Source organism: Littorina saxatilis, linkage group LG2 (genome assembly GCF_037325665.1).
Source record: "Littorina saxatilis isolate snail1 linkage group LG2, US_GU_Lsax_2.0, whole genome shotgun sequence".
Classification (NCBI taxonomy): domain Eukaryota; kingdom Metazoa; phylum Mollusca; class Gastropoda; order Littorinimorpha; family Littorinidae; genus Littorina; species Littorina saxatilis.
The window spans coordinates 44297349-44325263 of record NC_090246.1 but is presented as its reverse complement, the minus strand read 5'-3'; the positions used below and the strand labels follow the sequence as shown (position 1 = coordinate 44325263).

The following is a 27915-nucleotide window of genomic DNA, read 5'->3' as shown; positions in this document are numbered from 1 at the left end:
GTAAATATACCACTATTTGGGAATGTTTTGGTTAGTTTTCTGTTGTGTTTTTGAGATTCTTGCCATCCATTTTCCAATGAATTTGTACATTTGAAGACATCTTATCCTTATTTTGCACTTCCTGCATGTAACACCTGGCATTTTGGCATTTCTTATTCTCTTGTCACATTACAGTGTGTGTTCCTGACTTTGTGTGTCAACCGGAACATGAGACACAGTGCCATTTTCATGTCTTCCTTGACCCCGTTACAGTTGACACAGCAGGGACTAGTTTTTCTACTTTGCTTTCTTTTTCATGTGATTTTGAGGTTTGTTTGAGTTGCAAATGATGGTTTTAATAAAATATTCTAGTTTTTGAAACATCTTCTCTGTTTTTAATTTTTTTACAGGATTTCTTGTGACTGGAGTGTGTCAACTGTAACTCAGGACACAGTGATGGGTGTCTTATTTTTCAAAATACAAGGTCCATTTTAGAAGTTCCTCAATGAATCTCTTTTGGGATGTAAATCTTACTTGCTGAGTAAATTTGAAGCAAATCAGTTAAGAACTTATAAAGATACTTATGAAAAAGCTGTGTCTCGCGTTATAGTTGACACACAGCTATGTTGATGCGTTTTTTTGTTTTTTCGCAAAAAGTAAAGCCCAAGTTATCTTTTTGATTATGGAAATAGTTACAATATACAAAGTCAATTAGTGTGTAAAGATTAGACAGTATTATTTCCAGTTTGGTTTTCAACCCCAAATGTCCCATTTTGGCAAGCACGTTTTGGCACAGGCTCACATACTGCCAAACAACTTTCCTTCCATTGTAACAATATGTCTTTTTATAAACTAACAAGAAGGGCAAAGCCCACACGACTCACATGCTGAACAGACCTTGATCTTTCTTTCAGAAATGACAAATATCAGTTTAACTCAAACTGACCTGGAACTTGAAGATATGTAACCTAATGTGAGTTAGTATGAAAATATAATGTATTTCCCTCACACATATGTAGTTTTGAAAGAGTTATTTTCAATAGTTCAAGGTCAAGGTCACTTCAAAATATATACATTTCAACTTTGAAGGACCCTTGCGACCTTGACCTTGAAGCAAGGTCAACCAAACTGGTGTCCAAAGATAGGGCTTACTTTGCCCTGTATAGCATACATAGCTAAGGTTGCCATTCTCAATAACTTCAGAAAAAACTGTGAAAATGTGAAAAACAATCGTTTTTAAGACAATTATGGCCCCTGTGACCTTGACCTTGAAGTGAGGTCAAGTTGCCAAACATGTTTCTGAAGATCTTGTAACCATACACCATCAGGCCACAATTGGTGTTGATAGACTTGATAGTGTCCAAGAAATATGCAATGTTAAAGGTTTCACAGACGGACGGGGGGGACGGACGCCCGGACGCCCGGAAGGACAGGCGGACGATGTCGGTGAGTATATAGACTCACTTTTGTAAGTATAATGTATTTCCCTCACACATATGTAGATTTGGAAGAGTTACCTTCCATAGTTCAAGGTCAAGGTCACTTCAAACTATGTATACAATCCAACTTTAAAGGACCCTTGCGACCTTGACCTTGAAGCAAGGTCAACCAAACTGGTGTCCAAAGATAGGGCTTACATTGCCCTGTATAGCATACATAGCTAAGGTTGCCATTCTCGATAACTTCAGAAAAAAATGCGAAAATGTGAAAAATGGTCGTTTTTAAGACAACAATTACGGCCCCTGTGACCTTGAACTTGAAGTGAGGTCAAGTTGCCGCACATGTTTTTTGAGATCTTGTAACCATACACCATCAGGCCACATCAGGTGTTGATAGACTTGATAGTGTCCAAGAAATATCCAACGTTAAAGTTTTCCGGACGGACGGACGGACGACTCGGGTGAGTACATAGACTCACTTTTGCTTCGCATGTGAGTCAAAAATACCTCTCTCCCCACAGAAAACAGTCGAAACTACAAAACAAATACAAAATCTCAACTTTAAAAAATCATCCGACAGATGATCTGTGTCCGACTCCGCACTCATCTATCCACCCCTCCAGATCAAAACACTTTTTTAAACTCCAGGTGACATGGTTCTTGCACAAATCCAGCCATTAAAAAAGTGTATGCACATGCCACATGGTTAAAATAAAAATAAAAAGTTAATCCTAAAATTTATATTTGTAAGCGTTATAGTAAAAAAAATTTTTTAACAAATCCTACAATTTAATATTTTTACTTGTCCACTTGTTAATTATCTCATTCGGAAACAATCTTTTTGTTTTGTTGGTCCTATGAAAACAAACATATACCTGAAAATAAATAACACTGAGAATATTTGCAGTCAAGCTCTGATATCATATAAATAAAGACCTATCAGAAGCACCACTTAGTGCACTAACACCTACACCAACTCACAATACCCCCCCCCCCCCCCCCCTCCCCTAAAAAAATCCCAACTGCAACAGCCAGGAAGACAAGTTATGGAAGGCAAGCAAAATCCACATCCTAAAACGTGTAGTCTCCATGAATTCGGTGGGGGAAAGTGGAACATTCCGTGTAGCGCGTACGTACGCCACTTTACACTAGCGCCTTGTGTAAACAAACGTACGGGATGTGACCAACTAAACCACAGGTGTTCGGCGATTTTAATTTCAGCAAAGTTGGTAACACTGGCCTTCAACATATATCACGCAAATCTTACATCAAAAAAGTTAAGAAAACACTCGATTCGACAAAGACAGAAACGTACGCTACTTTACACTACATCGATATGGTAAACTAACGTACGGCGGGTGAAAGTGACGAAGCTCGGAGATATCAACCCAAAATGCTTAATTATGGATGAAAGGAGTCAATTTTGAAAGCTTAGTGACAAAATATTCTGCAAACCGTACATTTTTCACCACCAAAACTGAAAAGAGAGGAATTTTGAACTGTACGTTACAGCTGACACGAAAGCCTTGTAGTAAAGTAACGTGCAATGAATCGAATCGCCAGATCGGGATGGAACGCGTGGTTTTCTTTACTCCCTGGTAATGTTAACCATGCTACTTCCTAAAAAATGCTTTTTCATTAAGAATCTATCGCCCTAAGCAAGAAATGCAGAATAAATCCTAAGTACGTTACATTTACAACAAATCTGAAACCATATTCAACCTAGCGAACATTCAAAAGCCCGACTGCCTCCGATTTTCCACTGAATCATTCAGGTACGAATACTTTTTCCTTTCAAACATTGTTTTTATCATGTTTCGTAAGAAATCACTCGATTTATAGCAGTTTCATTCTCAAAAGTATGTACGTTACTATTTGGATGACGACCATGCACACTTACCCGTAGGGCTGGGCTCGTCCAGCTCGCACGTAGGTGTGAAAGTCCTGTTGTCATTGATAGATCATATTCAAATGACCAAGGGAGACTAGTTAGGTCACGCTCGTCACAACATCTCGGCAAAACGAGAACGTTTTATTTTGGTTATAACTTTTTCTTTACACAAGATCAATAAATCGTGTCGATTTTCACGAATCACAGACAAAGCATGCATTGCAAGCAATTTTTTTAATATTTTTTTAGACTTAGTAGACTTTGTGAACCTCGAAATCGATCTTTGGCGGCCATCTTACATTTACCGCGGACTGTACGACCGTTTGACTGACGGATACCGAATTGACACAAGGATAATAACGTACATCTCGCATCACTTTTCCAAGCGAAATGAACGAAGTTGGCAGCTCCGTCGAGCTCATTTTTGGTCTCATTAAACACTGCATTCATTTCCTGTCTGGTTTGTATGAAGGATTTACCTGTCGCGCAGGTGTTCGGAGTACAGTTCTTACAAAACTGAAAGCACCCAAAATCGCGTAACGCTTTTTTCTCCAGAATGACTAGGTAAGGTTGGAATCACAAGTCTGTTATTCATTGCTTACGGCATAAATTTGCCACCATGTTATACCAAAACGTTCGTCCATTCATCCTCTTTCATCCAACACAAAAATGTTCTTTGCAAAAAAAGTTTATTAGAAGCAGGAGCCTGCCAAATAATTCAAGCGGGCTCTTTTCTTCTTTCGACGGCATGACAGATTCTTGGCCATATGTTAAATGTTGGCTGTGTATTAAAAAACAATGTGGGACACGGTGTTCTTAACACACTCCAGATAAAATTTTAAATGCAATTCATTCCTTAGCTATGAACAAACAAGAAGGGCAAAGCCCATACGACTCACATGCTTGACCTTGACCTTTACATGACCTTGACCTTCAGCTAAACCTAGCAATGACATCATACACTAAGAACTGCTTTACACATTTTTCCTACCAAAATACAAGGTCATCCAAGGTCATGCAACACAAAGCTGTTAATTCAAGACATAGTAAGTACAATGGTGCTTATTGGCTCTTTCTACCATGAGATATGGTCACTTTTAGTGGTTCACTACCTTATTTTGGTCACATTTCATAAGGGTCAAAGTGACCTTGACCTTGATCATATGTGACCAAATGTGTCTCATGATGAAAGCATAACATGTGCCCCACATAATTTTTAAGTTTGAAACAGTTATCTTCCATAGTTCAGGGTCAAGGTCACTTCAAAATATGTATACAATCCAACTTTGAAGATCTCCTGTGACCTTGACGCAAGGTAAACCAAACTGGTATCAAAAGATGGGGCTTACTTTGCCCTATATATCATATATAGGTGAGGTATTAAATCTCAAAAACTTCAGAGAAAATGGGAAAAATGTGAAAAATAGCTGTCTTTTAGACAACTGTATTTATGGCCCCTGCGACCTTGAACTTGAAGCAAGGTCAAGATGCTATGTATGTTTTTTGGGGCCTTGTCATCATACACCATCTTGCCAAATTTGGTACTGATAGACTGAATAGTGTCCAAGAAATATCCAACGTTAAAGTTTTCCGGACGGACGGACGCCGGGACGGACGACTCAGGTGAGTACATAGACTCACTTTTGCTTCGCATGTGAGTCAAAAATCATTCTCATTGCCCACCAACAACTAAACAGATGAATAGCTTTGCTGAACTGAAAAATGAACAATATTCCAAGAGTTATATTTTTGACAAAATTGTCCCACAAATTCGACACCTTTTCTGAGCCATGACCAGCTTGAAGTGTGAGTCAGTGAGCGGATGTTTGTTTACATTTTGCTCCAACTTTGAACCCGTGTTTCTCCTATCAGAGGCTTCTGTCAACAGTGTCCAAATAGTCGCAGAAATGGCCACATAAGTGGTCACCCATTGGTAAGACAACATTTCTCAAATTTCTACCCCCTTCCCCCAACAAAACCACTCTTTCCACCATGGAAGAAGACCAAGGCAGCGTCAGGTCTCCTAGTTTACATACTAATGATAATAATCACTATAATAATTCTCTGCTCTCTGTGCTTTACAATATTAAACTACGAAGTACAATACAGTCATTATCGACACCAAATAACATCTTCTGTCAACATGATAAGGAAGCAGTAAAATAACATAACTACTAAAGCATACAATACTTCTTCTTTTCTGTTCATGGGCTGAAACTCCCACGTTCATTCATGTTTTTGCATGAGTGGGTTTTTACGTGTATGACCGTTTTTACTCCGCCATTCAGGCAGCATACGCCGATTTCGGGGGAAGCATGCTAGGTATTTTCGTGTTTCTATAACCCAGCGAACTCTGACATGACAGGATCTTTTCCGTGCGCACTTGGTCTTGTGCTTGCGTGTACACATGAAGGGGGATAAGGCACTAGCAGGTCTGCACATAAGCTGACCTGGGAGATCGGAAAAATCTCCACCCTTTATCCACCAGGCGACCGCGGCCGGGACTCGAACTCACGACCTTCCGATTAAGAGGCCGACATCTTACCATCACGCCAGTGCGCCCGTCAAAGCATACAATACAATACAATATGGTATAATATAAAGCATACAATACCAATTTAGCATAAATGAAAATCATATACATGTAAACACAACTTACATGTAAAAAATTCCTGAAGACAATAAATATAAAGTGCATGCGGAAAGTACATGGGTAGTCATAGTAGTGGTCTAAAGGAGCTGATTTTGAGTATTTCTGAAGTAGGACAACGTACCAGACTTGTGTGGTTAGCTAAGGAATGTGGAAAAGTTGCATTTTCAAAGATTCAGAGGAAATTACCAGCAGGCAAGCGAAAATTTTGCAAGGAAAGTTGACGGCCATGGAAAATAACAGAAGGTGGTTGTGGTACCGGGATGATTTCACGGGCTGTTGTAAATAATGCAACAACAAAAAATGAGGAAATTAAGTGCATAATTCAATCTTATGGATCTTGTCGAAAACTTCAGTGCAATCTTCATTCTATGGGTTACAGACGACTGATCGTGTGTGATGTATACAAAAAAACTCACAAAGTCTGGCTGGTAGCCAAAAAAGTTAAGGTACACCCCTGGTGTAAACTGCAATACTTGATTTTATTTGAATCGAGCATGTCACTGGACACCATTTTGAACAAGAAGAGCAAACGCTCGATCGAGTCACTTTCGCAGTTCTGAATATTATATGAGGCATCAGATGGACAGGAAGAAATTGCTATTCACAACACAATGAGTCACGTTCACATAAAATTTGAGCCCGGTCACTTTTATAGTTTCCGAGAAAAGCCCAACGTTAAGTTGTGTGTTGCCGAACAGAAAAGGCTAGTTATCTCCCTTGTTTTTCTGATAACGTTCGTAAAAGGCTACAGATGTAAATACTTTGATGTAAAGAATAATCCTACAAAGTTTCAATCACATCCGATGAACTTTGTCAAAGATATAAAATGTCTAATTTTTCCTTTGACGCTGACCTGTGACCTTGAAAAAGGTCAAAGGTCAACAAAACCATCGTTAAAGTGTAGAGGTCATTGGAGGTCACGACTAAACAAAATATGAGCCCGATCGCTTTGATAGTTTCCGAGAAAAGTCCAACGTTAAGGTGGTGTCTACGGACGGCCGGACGGACGGCCGGCCGGCCGGACAGACTAACACTGACCGATTACATAGTCACTTTTTCTCATGTGACTCAAAAAACTTTACTTTCATCTGGCAAAGGTCTGTACCAACACCGAACATATTCTACTGCTACATATCTTTGCTAACAGTCAACACCCATGGTCTTCAAACTGTACCGCACATCTAATTTAGAAATAATGCCAGGAAAAGAATGTAACTTATAAATAATCAGCGCGCAGAGCTGGTCAGCGGCTGCACCAACCCAGAAGCACACACTTGCTGTGAGTATGAGAGCCTTGTACGCCGAACGAGGATTTTGGAAAGGCTGCTAGTAAGGAATGACACATCTTAGCATAGCAGATCTTTGACTTTACCAAACCATATGTCAGGTGATAAGCATGTAGTAATGATGCAGAAGGAGAGAGTCTGAAAGGGATTGTTGCCAATGTGTAATAATAACACTGATTGATACAATTACTGTGAGTGTGTGCACACAGCAACAATTCATGATGTCATCAATTCTTGTGCACTGGAATATGGTCAAGAGTACAACAGAGTGTCAAGTGCCTGTATCACGAGTCGGTCACAAAACTAGCCTTGTAAAGGCAACCATTCTACATGCACCTCAATCAAACCTGTTCTAATCTGTTAAAAATAAGTTGATTTCAATATGCATGTCTTCTTGTGTTCAAATCTGTGTCTGTTGAGTTATATATCTGTGGATTAGTTCGAAAAAGTCGGTTGTCGGCGAAATGCGAAACGTGACACAATTCACACACTACACTTTGAAGCTGCATGTTCGCTTTACCAGAGACAATTTGAAACTGAATCAATCATATCATGTTATGAAAGACAAAACAGTTCAATGCAGGTTTACTGTCAGGACGAACGAATGACCGGCGATGTGTATAATTGCGTTCAAAGGGCGGCTGCTTGCATGTAACCGTCGCGTTAGTTTTTCGTACCTAGTTCGTCTTCATTTTAACAACGAGTAGGAAGTCTCGCGTAGGTGGGAAACAGCATGATTTTAAAGCTTCTGTCGCTGCCTTCATTTCGGCATAGGACTTTAAGCGGTTTCTTGATTCCACTCTACATAGCAGTCCAAGGGAAAAATAATTGAAAACCGCGTAAATGTTATGTTACGCGCATGCAACAAAAAACGATCCCTCACTAGGACGTGAACGAGATTTTGCGTAAGCGGCGGCCATTTTGAATATTGTTTACAAAAAAGCCGGTGACATGCTGTTTTGGTCGAAGCATCGATGGATCATTGTGGCGAAAATGCAGGAGGTGAGTGTTGCTGTTAATGGTTACATTCATGCAGTTTTGTCAGTGAAATACATGAAATGCAAGTAAAGTGACCAAAATACGTTATCTCTTTTACGAACAACGGCATAAACGTGAAAACAGTGTTAGCAGGGGTTATCTTAGTCGCATTTGGAATTGTGGAAAATGTTTGTTGATCTGTTATGAGCACATGTTTGTGAATGACCATGTTTACTTTTGGTGTTAATGTTTTTAATGTTACATGCGTGACTATGTTTGCTTTAGAAGAATGTTTTTTGCATGTTTTACATCGAGAAGACCCATTTTGGACGTAGTGTTGTGAGATCTCGAAGGATAGAAAAAAATTGTTTCGACCTACCATTTTTTTACCATCTTGATGCGTGATCGTAACTTAACACGAAAGTACATGTCGTTAACGTTACGTACAAGCAAGTCAGTGCTGCATTAACTTTAAATCGGGGAAATTTGAAAGGAAAACAAATATGCAAAATCTGAACATTCGCAGACCTGTTTACCCTAAACCCGAGGCAAGAGTACTTTCCCAAAAAGGTGAGTGTATTTTTCAAAAAGTTGGTGTACTTTGCAAGCAAAGCCATATGTGCACATCCTAGATACTGGGTCACAACTATGGGACATGGACACCAGAAAAAAAAGCATGACTAAATGGAGTAAAAAACACTTTTTCACGTACAACAGACTGTCCTTCAAATTAATTCATCAATGAGAAGGCCTTATGTTTAAGCATTATTCTAGAAACGGCATGTATATGCGTGTAGTACGTTTGATGTCGTGGGTTACATGGTTTCCACTTTGGGCTTTTATCTCCAACAAAAGGAATTTTATTTCACTGATTGCTTATGGCATGTAGACAATATTAATATATAACTGCTTTGTGCAGAAAAGTTTAAAATTATTGGTAAGTATAAGGTGGCCAGATATGAGACTAAAGTGGAAACCGTAACCCACACAATTTCCAGGGACAAAAGTTTCACTTGTCAGTCATAGCAAGCCATTTGCATTCATGTTACCCCTTTCTGTTTTGAGATGAGATAGATACTTTTTAGCAAGTAAAAAATTTTGGTAGTGTGCTCACTGATAGTAAGTATGCAGAGAGAATATTGGCGTGAGTTACATGGAAACCATAACAGGTAATGTTAAGAAATCAAGCTACACAAAAGATCAGTTAATCAAGAATCCCTAAAATTAAATACAGTGAGTAACAATAAGTAAGGCAATGTTGCTTTAGGCGCATATTTTGTGTGTGTTTGTGCTTTGTCTCATACTAAAACATCGAGCGAAGCTTGTGTGCGTTTCACACGAAACGATCTGACCTTGCTTTCGCTGTAAACTTCCGGTTCTTCGTAGCGCACAACAGGAATAACATCATTTAGTAAAACCCAATAAAAGTGAAACAAAGCACTCAGTTCTTTCAAAAAGCATATAAAAGAGAATGCAAAATAGTTTTTAACATGCTCTTAAAACAGTTGTTAAATAAGTGCATTGTCCGATCGTCGATCGTATGTTACAGAAGAAACGAACATTTCAACATGGCGCCACTTGTGAGCATGCTTGTGGCTTGAAATATGCATTGTATCTTGCTTTATTCTTATAAATATTGGAAACAGTAACAATGACTACGTATCAAAATCATTAGGGAAGACTTCAGTTACCATCAAACAGTTGGGAAGGCCTACTGTGATTCGAAATCGGCGTTCGAACAGTGAGGATACGATGACATCGAGCGTGCGTTTCATTCCAAAAACCGGAAACCGACGCGTGTTTGTAGCAAAATTCTCAGTTAGTATTCACGTGACCCGTGTCACAACGTCATCAGTGGAAATTTCCACTGGGCTGTTTTGGTCCAACGCACGACTTTCACGGGACAACCGAGACTACATGTTAACGCTGGCTGCGTTGTCGTGCGTTACTGAAAGAAACGAAAGAGGAGTAGGTTACCAACATCTGTGATTAAAAGCTCAGATGAAAGGGTTTCATAACTCCGTGTTGTGTTATGAAAAGAAAATGTCTTTGAAATGATTAAATCCTAAAAGTGAACTATTTGAAGGGTTCCCGTGTAGGGGGGATCATACTTCGTACTGACGTCGAAACTGGAAACCAATGTAACGCACGATAACGCGTTTTCTTCACCGATCAAACTCCCAGAAGAAGAAAAATGGATGTAATTCTTGAGTGTGTATGTCGAGAATAATCCTTCAGCTGACCCATAAACATCACAATAAAATTCACAGAGCTTTATTCTCCATTATGTACAGCTGCAACACAGACTGGTGTATTTTTGTCCCAGTTTTAGGTGCTGTTTTGGGGGCATTTTGGCTAAAAAATTAAATCGTTTAAAACCCACAGCAATGTTTGGAAACCCAAACTTGGTTGTTACAGTAAGTCAAATCCATCCCCTTTGACATCAAAGCATCCCCTTTGTCATCCATTGCTCAGAGATATTGTGACAGTCATTCAAAGTTGACAACCCATAGTATTTCCCAGTATCTAGGACGTGCACATATGGGCTGGGGAAAATGTACGCGTGAGTGCAAACGTGTTTGTGTAAGAGCTGCATGTCTTGTGAACACCTTCAGAATTTAACCCCTTCCAATACAACAGGGATAAAACAATTTTATTTACCTGTCAGTTTATAGCATTATAACCAGTGTCTTCCAAACAGATTGATAATGAAAAGATGAAGTTCGTGAAATAACATCTGCGGTTGACAGTGGCAAGTTCATTTTTACAATCATCTCAGAAAACATTGCTTCAGCACGGACTACAGCCTTTTCTTCTGGCAGGATTTGCTTTGCGGGAATGAACTTCATAATTCCTTGGCAGCTTTCAGCGGATTTCTTTGCAGCAACCTTGTCCAGGTGAGTTTTGGAACTGCAGTGTCGTTCGATGTCATATTTCCCAGCATGGGCAACGGAGAAATCTGATTTACAATACTTGCAGTGTGCATGACTTTTTCCCATAGTAGACTCCACAATTCCTGGCTCTTTCTTATATTTCTCCAAGAAAATCTGCTGCTTCTGCTGTTTAGATTTGGTACAGTCATCCGAAACTGGCACATTTTTCCGCTTCATTTTGCCACGATTGTCCAGACGATCGCACGTGCCAACAACTGAACAAGGTTTCCACAGCTGAAGACTCGCTGTCATGGTTATCTCCCTTCGACCGAAACCGGTATCGGTTGTACCATCCCGTAATCAGCACACCAACACCGGAAAACGTATTCTAGACTTTTTCTTTGGCGTATTTTGTGCGTGTGTCGCGTATTTGCGTACCGATAATAATTTGGCGTACAAAATACGCCCAAATCGTACTGGTAAACAGGTCTGCATTCGTATTCTCGATGAATGTGGATGGCCCTGGTACGATCTAAAACCTAAGTTTGAATTTTCTGTTCGTACGTAACCTAACGCAATCACAGTGACAACATGCCCGTGTTCAGTTACATGCAAACTATCACCTTGTTGATAGAAACTGAATCTGCAAGAACCTGTCTGATTTTTCAAGATGATGTCTTTTGAATGGCGATCTTTAACTTCAGTTTGTGTTTTCGCCTGCACAAGGGATGTTTTAGTGATATGTGTTTGTATGTAACTTTACTCCATAAAGAGTGGTGTTAAGTTACACTCATGTATTTTTCATCACACAAGTTTGGTATAGCAAAATCTATTGAATAGGAGCTTTTTAATACAAATGAATTGTTTGCTTCATGGTAACATTTGAATTATAATTGTGCATTATGTTACATGCAGTAAAAACGTGCATGCAAGTAACTTAACACGACAAATGCATGTTATGTTACCTGCAGTCATACTGACATTTTCAAATGGCATTGCTAAGATGAACTCAGGATTTCATTGACTGGTTCAATCCCACTTTGAAAGGTGACTGGATGGAAACAGTCAACAATTTTGCTTTTCAAACTGTTTAATGCTTCAAAATAGATTAAAGGTGTTTGCATGTAACATGACACCATAGGTTTTGTGTAAAGTTACTTTCAAACGTATCTTGAAGAATTTCACATTTTTGTGCACACTAATTGCACACTATAATGTTCAAAGAGTGGATCATTTAGTACAAGCATTTTTTTAAAACATGTGTTTGAATGTCACATAACACAAACATAATCATAGACTAAGGGATTATTCGGTGTTAAGTTACATGTATGAGTAAAAATTGCCGTCAACATAGTTTATTATCTTTTCTTTCTTTTCTGTGGATGCTTTTTTTTTAAGGCTGCTTAACAACCAAGATATGGTTTAATGCAGGTCAACAAACAAATAAAAACCCACTTAATCTATTGCTTGAATGTAACTTTACTCGGTAAAAACAAAAATTCACAAAGAAGGTGAGTGTTTTCAGACTAAGAGTGAATAATTATGTATTAGGATGAGTTTTAACAGTATGTGTTTGAATGACAATGTAACATAACACACACATGATCAACAGCATTAGGAATGCTATTTCAGGACACAAAAAAGTTTGTTTCATCGGTCCAGCATTTAATTTTTTTTAAATTTTCTTCCTTCTCAGGTACACCCCCTGGACACTATCAACTGAAACAACATCCAGTGAAGTTTGCAGAACAGAGTGGTGTGGACTCAGCTGACAATACTGTGACCTGCATTTCCAGGGGTAAGAGTACAAGGACTTCAATACATTCAGGAAGAAATAGTGAGAATTGAGGCACTGGGGATTTATTTATTTTTTTTGTTTCAGTACCGATGATACTAGTTTTTGTTTAAATGTACACGAATATATTAACATGCATAGTAATTTATGTTTAATTCAATCAAATTGATGATTTTCATGAGATTAGTTATGTGGAACTGGTACGCTTTGAATATCACCTCGGAATTTCTTGTTATTTTGTGTTGCAGATTCAAGCCCTCATTGGTGATGGTGCAGAAGTACATTTCCTGAAGAAACAGCGTGAAAGCAAACAGACTTCTATGTGTGGCCCTTTGTTCCCATGCACTAAGATTTCTGAAGCTGTACTGTTGTCATGTATTTGTTTAGCATGAGGTCAACCAGCCTAGATGCATTCCCTCCATAATAAAAAAACAAAAACAATAAAAAATAATACGAGTGGGTGGAACGCTGTTTTGTTAATGTGAACGGCTCAGATCATGGGTAATATTAACACCTTCACATTTAAATGCTTATTTTATAGCCATCCATTGAATTGAGAAGAAAACAAAGCATACTAAACTGCTAAGCATGAATCAAACAATAAGAAAATAAAAAGAACCAACAACATCGTTTTGTATGTGTGGGTAGTAAACACGTTTTATTTACAAAACACGGCGGAAAATGGCGACAAATTTGTTGCACAGCGACAGGTCACTTTCTTCAACCAAGGCCAGTACTTTCATACATGACAAAGGAAAGCAAATATGGCCTGAATAATAAAGTTATAGTGTTCCTTTGCGTGTCTGAGTGATAAACTGTTTTAACCAACTCTCTTCTGAAACGTAATTGCACTCAGCAGATTTGTCTTCCGCTCATAACTTTCGTGTCACACGGTCTTTGCGACAAACAGATAGATCGCATTCTCGCAGAAAATCATTGACAACACAGACCAGTCATTTTTAGCATTTGGGAAGGGCTACTATTATAGTGTGTTTTAAGAAAGAAAAACATTATAGTATCGGCAGAACACGACCAAATGAGTTTTCGTGTCACAGCGTTATGGGCGTGAGATTTGTTAGACTTTTTGTTCTCACACTGTAGCAAAATCATTGACAACACAGACAAGTCAGTTTTAGCACAGACATTTGGAAGGGCTACTATTATAGTGTGTTTTAGGAAAGAAAAACATTATAGTATCGGCAGAACACGACCAAATGAGTTTGCGTTATGGGCGTGAGATTGTTTTTTTTCACACTGCAGATCATATCTCAACAAGAAGGGCAAAGCCCATACGACTCACATGCTTGACCTCGACCTTTAGGGTAACTAAACCTAGCAATGACATCATACACTAAGAACTGCTTTACACATTTTTCCTACCAAAATACATGTGACCTTGACCCAAGGTCAAGGTCATCCAAGGTCATGCAACACAAAGCTGTTAATTCAAGACATAGGAAGTACAATGGTGCTTATTGGCTCTTTCTACCATGAGATATGGTCACTTTTAGTGGTTCACTACCTTATTTTGGTCACATTTCATAAGGGTCAAAGTGACCTTGATCATATGGGACCAAATGTGTCTCATGATGAAAGCATAACATGTGCCCCACATCATTTTTAAGTTTGAAACAGTTATCTTCCATAGTTCAGGGTCAAGGTCACTTCAAAATATGTATACAATCCAACTTTGAAGAGCTCCTGTGACCTTGACCTTGAAGCAAGGTAAACCAAACTGGTATCAAAAGATGGGGCTTACTTTGCCCTATATATCATATGAGGTATTCAATCTCAAAAACTTCAGAGAAAATGGGAAAAATGTGAAAAATAGCTGTTTTTTAGACAACATTTATGGCCCCTGCGACCTTGACCTTGAAGCAAGGTCAAGATGCTATGTATGTTTTTTGGGGCCTTGTCATCATACACCATCTTGCCAAATTTGGTACTGATAGACTGAATAGTGTCCAAGAAATATTCAACGTTAAAGTTTTCCGGACGGCCGGACGGACGGACGGACGACTCGGGTGAGTACATAGACTTACTTTTGCTTCTCATGTGAGTCAAAAATGAAAATAAATACCAAAAAAAAAGAAAAGGAAAGACAAAAAACAAACCAAAAAAAGAGAAGAGAAGAGAAAAAAAAGAAAAAAAAAAGCCTTGCAAATATCTTGCATCTATCAAAATTCGAAACAAGGGACTCATGAAGCACTAGTTTCAGTACAACAACTGTCTCGAACTGTCATAGCAATCTGAAATTGGTCAACATGCTCACTATATGGTTTATTCTACCTTTGAAAGTACTGACACTGGGTGCAGATATGAATAAAGTTACTATTCTGGTAGAAACCGAAAGGTTTGATGACTTTGTTTTCGAGCAAGGCGCAATCGTACAGTGAATTTACGTCGATTTTCGGGCCGGAAGTTGGGACACTTTTTTACTTGGTGTCGAAACGTCGTATTTGCGCATCCTACACACACTGCTTGGATAAAAACTTGATGGAGATGGAAAGAGAAGGTGTTGGTTATTGTTTACATACTGCACGATAACCTGTAGCTCACCCCAACAGTCGGCTGAGATCATGTTTAGACTACAACGGCCAGTGTGTTACTTTTCGTGTTAGGAGTCACGTAGGCAGTTTTGGCTTTTGCCGCGCTTTTAATAATGATGACAGACGTTGAACTAAGCGATAAACTTGGACAAGAAAGACCAATCTACTACTAAAAAAAAAAAATATGCACAAACACAGAAGACAAAGCAATGAAAATAAGTCTTAAGTTCGTTGTTGTGTACTATCGTGTTACCGCGAAAAGTAACAACGTAAATCAAAGTTATTCATCGACATGTTCCTGACTTCCTCCGGTGGAAACAACTGTTCTATCGTCTGCTACAAAGTTGCATTCACTGTCTCGAACTCAGAACTCAGTGTGGCATGGAGGACATCGAAGATAACGGCCAAGGTAAGAACCACTGGTTTTTCGTTGTCTGTAACACACTCACCTGCAGTTTGAAACACTGTTATTTTCACTAAATAACAACTTTCTTCCTTTTTTTTTTCATCTGAAAGTTAGAAGTGTTATTGTGATTTGTTTTGATAAAATTTGCATTTTTTAGGACAAAGATTTTTCTTTATTTTGATTTTTAAAGACATCTGTTTGAGACGATTCAACCAATTTCCCAAGTTATTCAGCTTTCATGTCATTGCACAGGGGTGTTGCTAGACATTTTATTGTTGGGACATTTGGCCGAAACTGTCAGAAAGCTTTAGGACATCTTGGAAAATGTTCGGCTATTATTTTGGCTCATCCAAAGTCACCGCAACATTGAAGCACAAGACTCAAGAGGGGAACACCAATACAGACGGAGCAGTTAAGCCAGGGGGGGGGGGGGGGGGGTACAACCTGGGGTCTAGAGTCCCGTTGGGGGGTCTGGGGGGCCAAGCCCCCATGAAGCTGAAGAATTTTAGCTATTTTATAAACAATTTGTGGCTTATCCTTGATTCTAAACATGATCAATTGGTGTCAGCAGCCACTCATTATTTCTTTTAACGTTAGTATTAATGGAAATTTATCTTCACTGATATCTGCTCCCAACGTCATATAGTATGGTTAGAAGGAAGACATGTCTCATACTGTGACAATTAAACAATTAACTCTTCCCCCGGCTTTACTTTTATTTTGGGGGGGGAGGGGTCAGGAACCCCTGTAACACCCCCCCCCCCCCCCCCTTAATCCGCCCCTGGATTATATGTTGCATACTGCATCTGAAACAATCAGCTTTGCTGATTTAACTAAAACAGACACCAGTTCTCTGAAACTTTTTTCAAACCTTTAACTTTAAGTTCTTGAAAGTAAAAGTCTTCGAATCTTGTGCAAATCTTGACAAGCCTTGGGAAACATGACTGGTAAAACACCAATAAAAGATTGTGTAGGGTGAGCCATTATGCTTGGAAACCACGATTTGGAGGACGCTTTTCATTATCTGGCTCAGCAGATTTCGATTTGCGGTGACTATCGTCTGCTTCGATCCACTCGACAACACTAAGCTTACTACCACTCACACTGACACTGTCCACATTCGCGGTGTTGCTGTCATTTTGTCCGGAATCACTTACCTTGGCGAAGGGTAGCAAACCTTGGCCAATTTTTTTTATTTTTATTTTTGCGACATGATGTTCAAATCCAAATCGAAATCACTGACTGACTGATAAACTATCGCGAACTGGCGGACGCAAACGCTAAGAGTGTGGTTTCCCTTGTCCAAGGGAAACCACTCTGGCATCTATATTTTCATCAATGGCTTCCGTTCAAAACATTGATGTTTCGTTTTTGGTATTCGCGAAGAAAATAAACGTCAGTCAGTTGACTTAGTACATCGGCAGCAGTTTTAGCAATCAAAGCCTGACCAATAAAAGCAACTGGACAAACGTTGGCCGATTCAGGCGAATACTCTTCGGACATTTGGCCGATAGGGACATGAAAGTTTCGGCCAAAGTAAAAAAAAATCGGCGATTGGCCGAAGGGCCGACCCAAACGACACCCCTGATTGCATGTGTTTTTTTCTGTCCTTTTCTATTGTCTTTCCATACAGTTCACCTTGTGCTTTGTTTTCATGCCATTTTAATGAAATGAATGACAGGAAAAAGAAAGATATGTTTTTTTACGTTGTGTGTGTTACTCACACCACTCGCACATCGTGAGAGGTAACACACTCAAATAGTTTGTACAGTTATCTTGAAAATTATTTAAATCTTGCTGGAACAAAGTAAGGAATGAATCAAGTAAACAGAAAATGATGTCTGCGTTTATTGTTTTGAATTGGAGGGTTTTTTTTAGGAACAGTGTTGAGTGCGTTACACACACTAAAACATCACAGGCACAATTGTGTTAAGTAACCTACTCCCAATACCTTGTCTCAGGATAAACAATATGGGTTTTTTATTACCCCTTCAATTTACTAGAGAAATATAATGTTGAAGTGAAAACTTTTCAATATTCTTATTAGCATTTTTGTAATTAATGGCTGTTGGTGTATAAGTGTGTTACTTACACCAATATGTCAGCTGCAAAGTTAGTGTTAGTAACTCACTCAGTTCTGAAAGTGAGAAAAACGTGTACTAGTCTACTAGAGTACCATATCAATTAACATGGGTGAAAGCTATGAAAATCAAATTGACTGAAAATTTTTTGAGGCAGGGGTCCAGGGGCCGCCCAGGCCCTGGCGGGGTACGGGGCAGGGCCCCGTTAGGGGGTCCAGGGGGGCAACGCCCCCCGGCCGAAAACGAATTTTTGCATTATACATTGTGATTTTGTGGCCTTTCCTGGCAAAAAAATACACTTTTTGTCACTATCATGCAGGTCAAAAAAATACCTTCAGATTCTAATGATATGGTAAAAAGGGTAAACAAAATCAAAACAATTCACAGAAGTAATCATTTTTCTTTTGTATCTTTTCACACTTGCATCTTCCAACACAACGACACAATTGATAACAATTAACATTGACAACAGCCAATTACTAAATGAAATAGAAACTGAACAACTGAACAACTGAAATAAAAGTTCGAAATATTTAATTATAAGAAGCAAACATTGCCAGACAGGCATTGAAATAAATGATGAAACAGAATGTCACACATGCAAACAGCATGATGTAGCACTGCACAAAGTAGCAACTAAGCAGTAGCATCTCTTATAGTGCAAAGTTCTCATGGAAAAGCACTTGAGTTTCAAGCACCAAACTTATCACACACAGTTTTAGTTTCATGAACTCCAACCAGTCCCATCGCCTTTGTTGGCTAGACCAGCATCAATAAGATCTGTCCATGCGTTTTCCGCAGAAATCATGTCACCACTTCGTAATGCCTGCCAAAACGCGAGAACTTTTTTTTTATCGTGATGCAGAGCGAATCCGAAAGCGAAGAAACCTCACCTACGGGGTTTACCGCATAGCAGTTCGAAAACGCGTTCCGCTTATTTTTTTATTTTTTTTTAATAAAAATTGCGGATTGACGGAATTTCCGTCAGACTTATTTTCAGATTGACGGATTTCAGTCAATTGACGGGCTACTTTCACCCATGAATTAATCATCACTGAAGTGTGTGTTGTTAAATGCATATTAACCTGACTTTGACATTTTTTCATGATGTATTCAAGTTTTACTTTTGTTACGGTGAGTTTGTGTTGGTGCTTGTAACACAAATTGGTGTTGTGTAACAAACTCAGAGACACTTTCTTTGCTGATATGAATTTACCAGCATGCTGAATGTGTCAACAATAGTTTCAATAGTTGTGTAGCAACCATGGTGTCATTCTTACAATTAATTTCACAATTAACTGAATGCACTGAATAGGGACAACGTTTTGTTCATGTTATGACAGTGTTTTGTAACACACTCATTGGCGAATAAACAGCATTTTTCTTGATAACTTCAAAATCCGCCTTCAACCTGAAGATTTTTTGTTGGGTTTATCAAGTTTTTTTGTACAGTGTATTTTTTCATTACCAAGTGGATGGATATATGCTTTATACCCTACAAAATAATGTGAAGTAACACTTTTTTGGTGAAATGTAACACACTCAGTGTCAAAAGTGAGAAAATCTTCTCTGTATTGTGAATTGGAGCATGGTAGAAGTCATAATACATCATTGTTAGGTCGTTATGGTTTTGCTCTTTCATTTTTCATTCTTTTGCATGCATTTTTCATGTGAATATCTTGACAGTGTCCTAAAGTTTGATTTTTTTGGTGAAATGTAACACACTCATTGGAAACTTTTAGGAATGACTTGACAGATAACTGATAATGGGAATAACTGGTCCGGTATCATTGATGCATTTCAACTCTTTACCATTATGTACTTGTTTCTCTTCCCATTACATGTATTTCTAAGGTTTTGTGTGTAAAATAAATAGGAATTTTGCAGTTTTGAATGTCTGTGTTGTGAGACACAGAAAGTTGATTTTTGTTTGAATACATGTTCACATCTTGTTCTGATTTGATTTTGTTTGCAGACTGTCCGTATGAAGTGTGTGGAACTAAGAATAGATTGACTGCTGAAACAGTAATCTTTTCAGTTCTTTGAGTACTTGTTTGATCGTTGTTTTGTTTATTGGTGTTCCTGTAACACACACACATTCCTAGGGTACCTAGATATGCAGATTATTGCTGTCGGGGAATGCCACTTTTCACAAATGAAGATCAAGGTAGATACTAAATAATGCAGTTAACTTTTATTGTGTAGGTTTACTGTTAACTGTGTATTAGAAAACAATGTGTGACACTGTGTTATGTAACACACTCCAGTTAAAATTTTAAATGCAATTCATTCCGCAGTAATTGATGAAAATACATTGTTACTGCCCAGACACAACTAAACACATAAACAGTTTTGCTGGACCCCAAAATGGAAAGTAATCCAAGAGTTTGTATTTGTGACTCAAGTGTCCCACAAATTCGACACCTTTTCTGAGCCATGACCACATGCAACAGTTAGATGCAGTTTTCAATACTGTATCAGACTAGAACACTCTTGTTATGATTTAATCATTGAAAGTACACTTGTAGCAGGCTGTTAAAGTTAAATAAAGACCTGGAATTAAACTGGATTTGTTTTACGTTGATGTTGATTGAAAGGGTCACGGTGTTACCGTTACATGCAAACCAAATACATTTTCTTCAAATACTACTCAGTAAAAAGCCCATTTGAAAATTCTTTTGGTAGGAAGTATCAAGATAACTATATGCTCCAATTTAAGTAAAAAAGATTGTTTTATGACAAAATTATATTTGTCATGCTCATGTCACAGAGACTGGACACTATTCTGTACTCTTGACCATATTTAGAGTTCACTCCCTCGAGTCAATGATTGTTAATCCTGATACAAACACTGAAAATGTGTAAGTAATAGCAAAGCGTCAAGTTCGATGGCGCGAAGCGCCAAAATGATGGCACGAAGCGCGTAAGCCTTACAAGCCCCCGCAATTCCCATGCCTAATAAACACACTACATGTACGCACCTAGAAACAAAAAAATACTCATGATACGGAGTGGATACATATGGCCTAGCGACCATTTAGAAAATCTTCAGGCGTCTATCGGTGTCCTGAAACAGATAGTCTGCTATCTCTTCCTCCCCTCTCCCAACCCAGCTTCGAAATGGTCCATAGACTACATAAGGTACCTACAAATGCAATTGATTTGTCCACTTACCTCTTGCTGACAATTTTTTCGTATTGATAATCTTTGCTGCAAATTCTAGTCCAGTTGCTTTCTGCACACATCGTCTGACGATTGAGAATGCTCCTCTGCAAAACAAAACAAGGGTTTAGGAAGAACCTGGAACTGAAAGAAGTCACATGTACGCTAAAATACGACCTCATTAACACAACCCACATTTCTTTCACAATTCCATCCCAAAGAGCAAACCGATCGTTATGACTTTACATTAGATATATGATTCGTGGTGTTTGAATCAAATTAATTGTTTCGGTTGCAAGTGAAACAGCAGTCGGAGCAAACTACAAGCTCGACCACTACCTCTTGTCTGATAAATTATGTCAATTCAATCTTCTGTCTCCTGTAAAATACCTTTGGTTCCGGGAGGAGGAACATGCTAAAACATAAGCTAGCACACTTCGTCACAACCAATCCACTTACTTTCCCAATTCTTCCTTTAATTCATATATATCATTAAACTTCACAGCAGACGTCGGTGCGGCCATGTTGAATGCTAAATGACACCCAGCATCAGTCTCGAGATATCTCGCGCAGCAGGCGAGACTCTTGTAGCAACGAAATCGAAAGGCAAGCGGATGCAATACTGCCTGCTACCGCACACAAAATAATAGAGATTACATGGCTTCCTATGTGATACCAGTTTTACACAAGTGTGTTTTTAAATATTCAACTGCGAGCGAAAGCCAGCTTTTCAATATTTGAAAACACAACGAGTGTAAAACTGGTATCAAACAGGAAGCCATGTAACCTAGTATTCTGTTTATCCTACATACAGTACGTGCGTGTCTATTAAAGACATCCGACACCGATTAAACAACCGTTCAAAATCGCCAATATTTTGCCTGATGTATGTTTAAAGTCTGACAAAACAAATGTGTTAAAATCAGAGAAATCGATCGTTGCGTTTTTAAGATACAGCCTCATGAATATGTTGACATTTCACGTTTTTTTGTAAATCAGGGTAGGCTATTGGAAATGGGATCTAACTGATTAATTAAAATCACAAATACTTTGTGCACATAAAAATGATGGATTTTGTTACGAATAAGTGTGTCCATTCTTTCTGAAATGGCGAATATTCGTTAATTTACATGACGTTTTACGTGCTAAAATCAGACCACCTGCTCACTTCAACTGAATATATCTGCTAATAGAACCGTTACATTTTCATAAAAGTTTGACATAATGCACACCTGGGTCTACACAATTAAATACACAAAAACAAAAAAAATCGATCGTTAAATTTTTGCATAAGTTTACAAAACGTAACCCTAACCCCATTTATAATTTTAGTACAACTGAAGAAGGTTGACATTATCATACACTCGTCACGGTTGCGTATGGAAAATACGCTTGAATCAAATGATTTTGTTGTTGTTACATATTCGTTGTGTGTTACATCAAATCGATATTGTTAGGCATCTGTCCGTGTTTCCATCCGTCCGTCCGTTCGTCCGTCCGTCCGTATGTCAGTCCGTCCGTCCGTCCGTCCGTCCGTGACACTCAGTTTTGATCGCTAATAGCCTCTCCTGGGTTTGTGGGCCCGTTATCGTGAAATTTGGAATGACATATACCATTCAGTGTTATGGTATATATGTGGTTAACATTTCTACCCAATGGCTACGCGAGTACCGAGGTTGCACACGGTTTAGCGCTCACACGTCATTTCCTTTGCCTATACCTCCAGCGTTTCTTGACCGATTCACCACAAATTTCGTGTGGATGTGGATATGCTGATGCTTAAACCTGGCGCAACACTTCAAAAACATTGCTTAATAATCGTTGGAGTTGTAACTGAAACAAAGCATGGGCGACCGCTCAATCGCTGAGCGCAGCTAGAGGTGTTCGACCCAAGCGTACGGATAGGCATAGAAATTAGAGCGCTTACCTCTCACGCTAGCATAAGGCGTTTGGCTGCCAGTCGGGGCGACATTATTATTATCATTGTTTTTTTGTTTTGTTTTTGTACTTGCTGTTGTTGTTGTTGTTGTTGTTGTTGTTGTTGTTGTTGCCTGTGTAATTTTAATGTGCTTGTATTATTTTGGTTTTTTTATACATGAGAAATGATTGCGTGTTGTTTCAAGTTTATGTTGTTTTCATTTATATGTTTTATATCTATAAAAACGCTATAAAAGTGAAAGAAACGGGCGCATGAGAGGAGATCTCCCCATAGCCCGTGAATGCATTACCCAAACTACAAACAGCTGTGTCAGATGTATTATGGACTAGTCAAACGCTAGTGACAAAAAGTGACGACAAGAAAATTGGTTGATTAAAATCAACATACCGAAGCAATGTTTTCATAAAAGAAGCGGTGGTGTACGGGCACATGTTGTATTTGGGTTACATGTGTTGCAGAGTATTTGAAAATACGTAGGCATAAAAACATGCAAAAAAGAGTGATAAGTCCCTGTTGTGAATATATAAGTGGATAAATTGATTACTTATGTATCACACTAGTTTTACTGCTACAGCAGTCCCTCTCATCAGGGACCTATATTTAGATATAGGTCTATGCTTTCATGAACGGACACCCTAGGGCCAGTGCAAACCTGTCCGTACATTGCAGGTGGCCGGTCACGGGAGAGGCCCTCCCCCCATCACACACACTCCAGGGCCGGACCAAATGAGTTGTAAGGGGGGGGTTCCTCCTTTTTGGGGGGGGCAAATCAGCGAAGTGGCGAAGCCACAAGCGTGCGCCTGCAAAGCAGGCGCGCGAACTAGGGGGGTCCGGGGGCATGCTCCCCCGGACAATTTTTGAAAAACGGTTAAAATCTGTGCAATCTGGTGCATTCTGGGCCTTGTTTTGAGGGTTAAGAGCAGCATTGTTTTGGTGCTAAAACTAGTAAAAAAACAACAACACTCAAAGCAAGGTACATGCTTTTTCCAGGGGTGGGGTTCCGGAACCCCTGGAACCCCCCCCTGGGTCCGGCCCTGCACTCAGACACACTGACGGACTGAGTGAGTCTGCTACTGGTGAACGAGCTCTTCTTGTACTAAAACAATAAGGTCAAACTACTACAACGTATAACTGAAAGGAAAAAAACTGTCCTGTAAAAATGACGTTAAATGAACGGTGTCAGAAAAAGAGAGATAAAAGAAATCCTCAAATTCCTGAGGATACAGGCACCCCATGAAAGCAGCCACGAACACACACTTTGCAAAAATATGAATTGAAAACCTACATGTCGTACTTTCTTTTTTTTCTGGCTTTATTGAATGCTTCAGGCAGTGACTTTTCCCTGTCCAGTTTCCTCTTTCGTCTCTCTTACCCCTCTCTTACCCACCCCCCCTCCCCCCCCCCCCCCCACCTTCCCCTCCCCGGCCTCTCTCCCTTTACCCAGCCAGGACAGCACAAACTTCTAATTTGCAAGGCAGAGTAGGCCTACACATTTTCTAAAAGGAAGACTACTCCTCTTCAATTATATTCCGAGATCTTCCAGCTGTCTCCACCATAAGCCAAGTGCATGGTCGAGTTACCCCACTTCTGACCCGAATCACCCCCCTCCTGCTGGGTACACGTGCACTCAAGTTAACACAAGACTGACACCTCTGATTTGACCTGCGTGCCAGGAGTCGGATGAGAGAGAGAGAGAGAGAGAGAGAGAGAGAGAGAGAGAGAGAGAGAGAGAGAGAGAGAGAGAGAGAGAGACACACACACACACACATAGACAGAGACATACATGGAAAGACAGAGGCGGAGAGACTCAGAGCAAAGAGTGTATCCCTACGGGCGTAGAGATACACTCTTTGCTCAGAGGGAGACACAGACAAAGACATACATACAGACAGAGAGACAGAGAAAGAGAGAGACAGACAGACAGACAGACAGACAGATAGACAGAGAGTGACTCGAGACGGAGAAACAGATAAATGAACACCGGGTGAGAGAAAATGACTCGAGAGAGAGAGAGAGAGAGAGAGAGAGCGCATGACTCTCTCGAGAGAGAAAAAGATTGAGAGAGAGACAGATACACACACAGACACGAAGGCAGAGCGAGGGAGAGACGGAGAGACTGAGTTGCATGGAGTGTACGTGACAGACAGTGTGTGTTGCTATAAACAGACAGACGAGGTGCAGCTCATTTCCGTGAGTGTGTGTGTAAGTGTGTATGTGTGCTTGTGTGAGGTTGGGTGTGTGTCAAAATGTGTTGTGCAATATGGCATGATTTGTTGTTAAAAATTACAGCTTTGTATACCATGTTTATTATCTTTTACGAAGTAATTATAGTTAAATAGTCTTTTATGTTTTTTATTTGATCGACCTTCTTAGGATTATGGAGTTTTATGCACTGCCTTTTATAGCTAACTAAATTTTTGTATTTGAAATAGTCCATGGTAGTCGGTGTAGGCCTTAAGCTTATTTTAATCGTTTGTCCAGTATTTAATTTAATTCTCTATTTTTGTATGAACTCAAATGTTTAGTGTTCTTAGTATTGTCTTGTTAGGCTAAGTTCTATTTAATCAGAGTATGTTTGCGTGTGCTTATACCTAGTGATATTGTAAAGCGCATAGTGCTTTTAGTTATGCGATATAGAAATCTCCTTAATAAATAAATAAATAAATGCCGGTTCCTGGGAACAAGCGTTCTGCAATTATTCTGGTGCCACAGAAGGGAGCTGATTTCACTAGTACTACTGTATCAAGGTTTGTTACCTAATACATCCTGTCTAGCTTAACAGTAAGATTTTTCTATTTGTATTAATTGGAACATGTTTGCACATAATTTGTAAGCGACCTCTGTGAATTTGATGGGTTTAACGTACCCTCACTGTGGTCAACATTCTGTTTGCGACTGTTTGAAGCGAATAAATGTAGCGGTCAGAAAGATTCCAGAATCAGTTGGGTCACTGGAAACTGTTTTTTTGTTTTTTTAACATGAAACAGTAAGAATTATACGAATTCATGAAATAAAATTTTCTTTCATTTTGGTCTGTTGTGTGAAGGCTTGCTGGGGGGCTTTGACCGACTCTCTGAGATAGTAAACATTATTCAAATACATTCAAATAAAAATGTCACTTTTCATCTTTTGTGTGAAGGGTACCCCAGGCTGATTTCCTGCACCATGGATGTAGAGGAGGCCAGACAGTCTGCTTCTCATTCCAGTTGTGTTGCGGTTTTTTCTGCTCGTGAAGTGTATCGCCACATTGTCAAAGCCATTGGCCAAGAGAAGTCACCCTGTCTGCCCATTTTGCATAGCCTTACAGGCTGTGACACTATGTCGTTCTTCAATGGTATTGGGGAAACAGAAGGCTTGGGAAGTATGGCAAGCATTTGAAGACGTCACTCAAACTTTCTTCAGGTTGTCTGCTCCTCTTTGTAAGCACATTTTTTTTTTTTTACATCATCATTTACGCCGTCAAAATAAGGATACCCTTGACGTGACAAAGAGATGTGACAAAAACTTCGGGTACCTTTTAAAAAGCCGACGACAATTCCTGAGGCACAACTGGGTCACTGTTGTATACGAAGAGAAAGTCAACTTGATTATCCATCCAGAACAGGTTGTTTTATTTCGCCATCTTGCATATTTCTAGTGTTGTGCCATTGTACCTACTGATGTATGTGTCGATCTCACGGATGAGATGTTTATGTGTCAAATTTGAGGGATACCCAAGTCAACTAAAATCCATGTATTTTAGGAATGACCAAGTGGGTTGCGTTGAAACTTTCAGGAATGTGTGTCTACACACGAGGCGTAGTTCAACCGTTTGAGTACACTTTCAAATCTTCACGAAATAATATTTTAAAAACTGCCACAGGTTTGTTGACTTACATCCCACATATTTTTGACTTCGCATGTATATGACAGATGGTTGTTTCAAGTACTGCCAAAGTTTCTTTTGAGTATAGACACTTGCCGGAATGTGCTAGTTGTGTAAACACATGAGAACAAACAACGTTTTCCAAATACAGCGATTATGAATTTTAGTCGACTTTTGAGTTCATACATTACATTTTTATCAGTTTTATTTTGGGGGTACCCTTATTTGGGCGGCGGTCAAATAACCCATGTAAAGGCCACCTTTTATCTTAAAAGTGTTCCAGTTAGCCAAGTTGAGTGCCCTCAATAGCATACATTGAATACAACAGCACAGGAATGAATGTTTTCGTTTTTGTATGAAAATTGGTGCAATATATTTATTTTTGCACAGTTTAGGTAATCCACAAATTCTTCAACCCTGCCACCCACACCGTCCAATCATTCTCTGCACCAACAATACATGTATTGTTTTGTTTAAAAATGTTTTTGTGTTAGTTTCTATTTCAAGAGAATGTCTTGTAGCATTAAAAATGCCTAAATACCCTTTTATTGGCGGCCATTTTGAAAATTGTTAAAAAACTACTGATTTCTTAATTTTGTCACGGTGGTTCTGTGTCAGGTTTTGTTAAGCAAAAGCAAATGTCCATTTACGCCAAATTTGCTGTTAATCACATGAAGTGAAATATGCCTAACCTACCCAACCGTTTACACTGGCGGCCATTTTGAAAAATTGTTTAAAAACTACCCATTTTTTAATTTTTCGCGGTGGCTCTGTATCAGGTTTTGTTAAGCACATAAAACTCTTCATATTTGCTAAATTTGGTGTTTGTTGCATGATTTGAATGATTTTGCAACATACAAGCCCCACTACAGTGTAAACGTGCCCCTTTGCAAGGCCTCATGAGTTACTGGGTCGCCAGGTATAAGTTCTGACGTGGAATCATGTGTGACCACACTGGTGGCTGCATGCGGACAACTATTATTTTTTCGTGTGAATTTCGTGCAAAAAAGTGGTCGATC

At 39.2% G+C, this 27915-nt stretch overlaps 1 protein-coding gene and 1 long non-coding RNA gene across 3 annotated transcripts in view; one reads left to right on the top strand and one right to left on the bottom strand.

The window, feature by feature from the left end:
* Positions 1–21645, bottom strand: part of LOC138955403 (calcium/calmodulin-dependent protein kinase type II delta chain-like) — a 396239-nt gene extending 374594 nt beyond the window's left edge. For both annotated transcript variants that reach the window (XM_070327018.1, XM_070327025.1), the window contains exons 1-2: positions 21552–21645; positions 21105–21199 (exon numbers count right to left, since the gene is read on the bottom strand). In XM_070327018.1, the coding sequence (XP_070183119.1) occupies positions 21105–21199; positions 21552–21616 (160 nt within the window). In that variant the 5' untranslated portion in view covers positions 21617–21645. The remainder of the gene's footprint in view (positions 1–21104; positions 21200–21551) is intronic.
* Positions 8221–13298, top strand: LOC138959063 (uncharacterized). Its single transcript, XR_011453601.1, has 3 exons — positions 8221–8250; positions 12796–12897; positions 13143–13298. It is a non-coding gene; the product is annotated as an uncharacterized lncRNA (long non-coding RNA).
* Positions 21646–27915: the final 6270 nt, after the last annotated feature.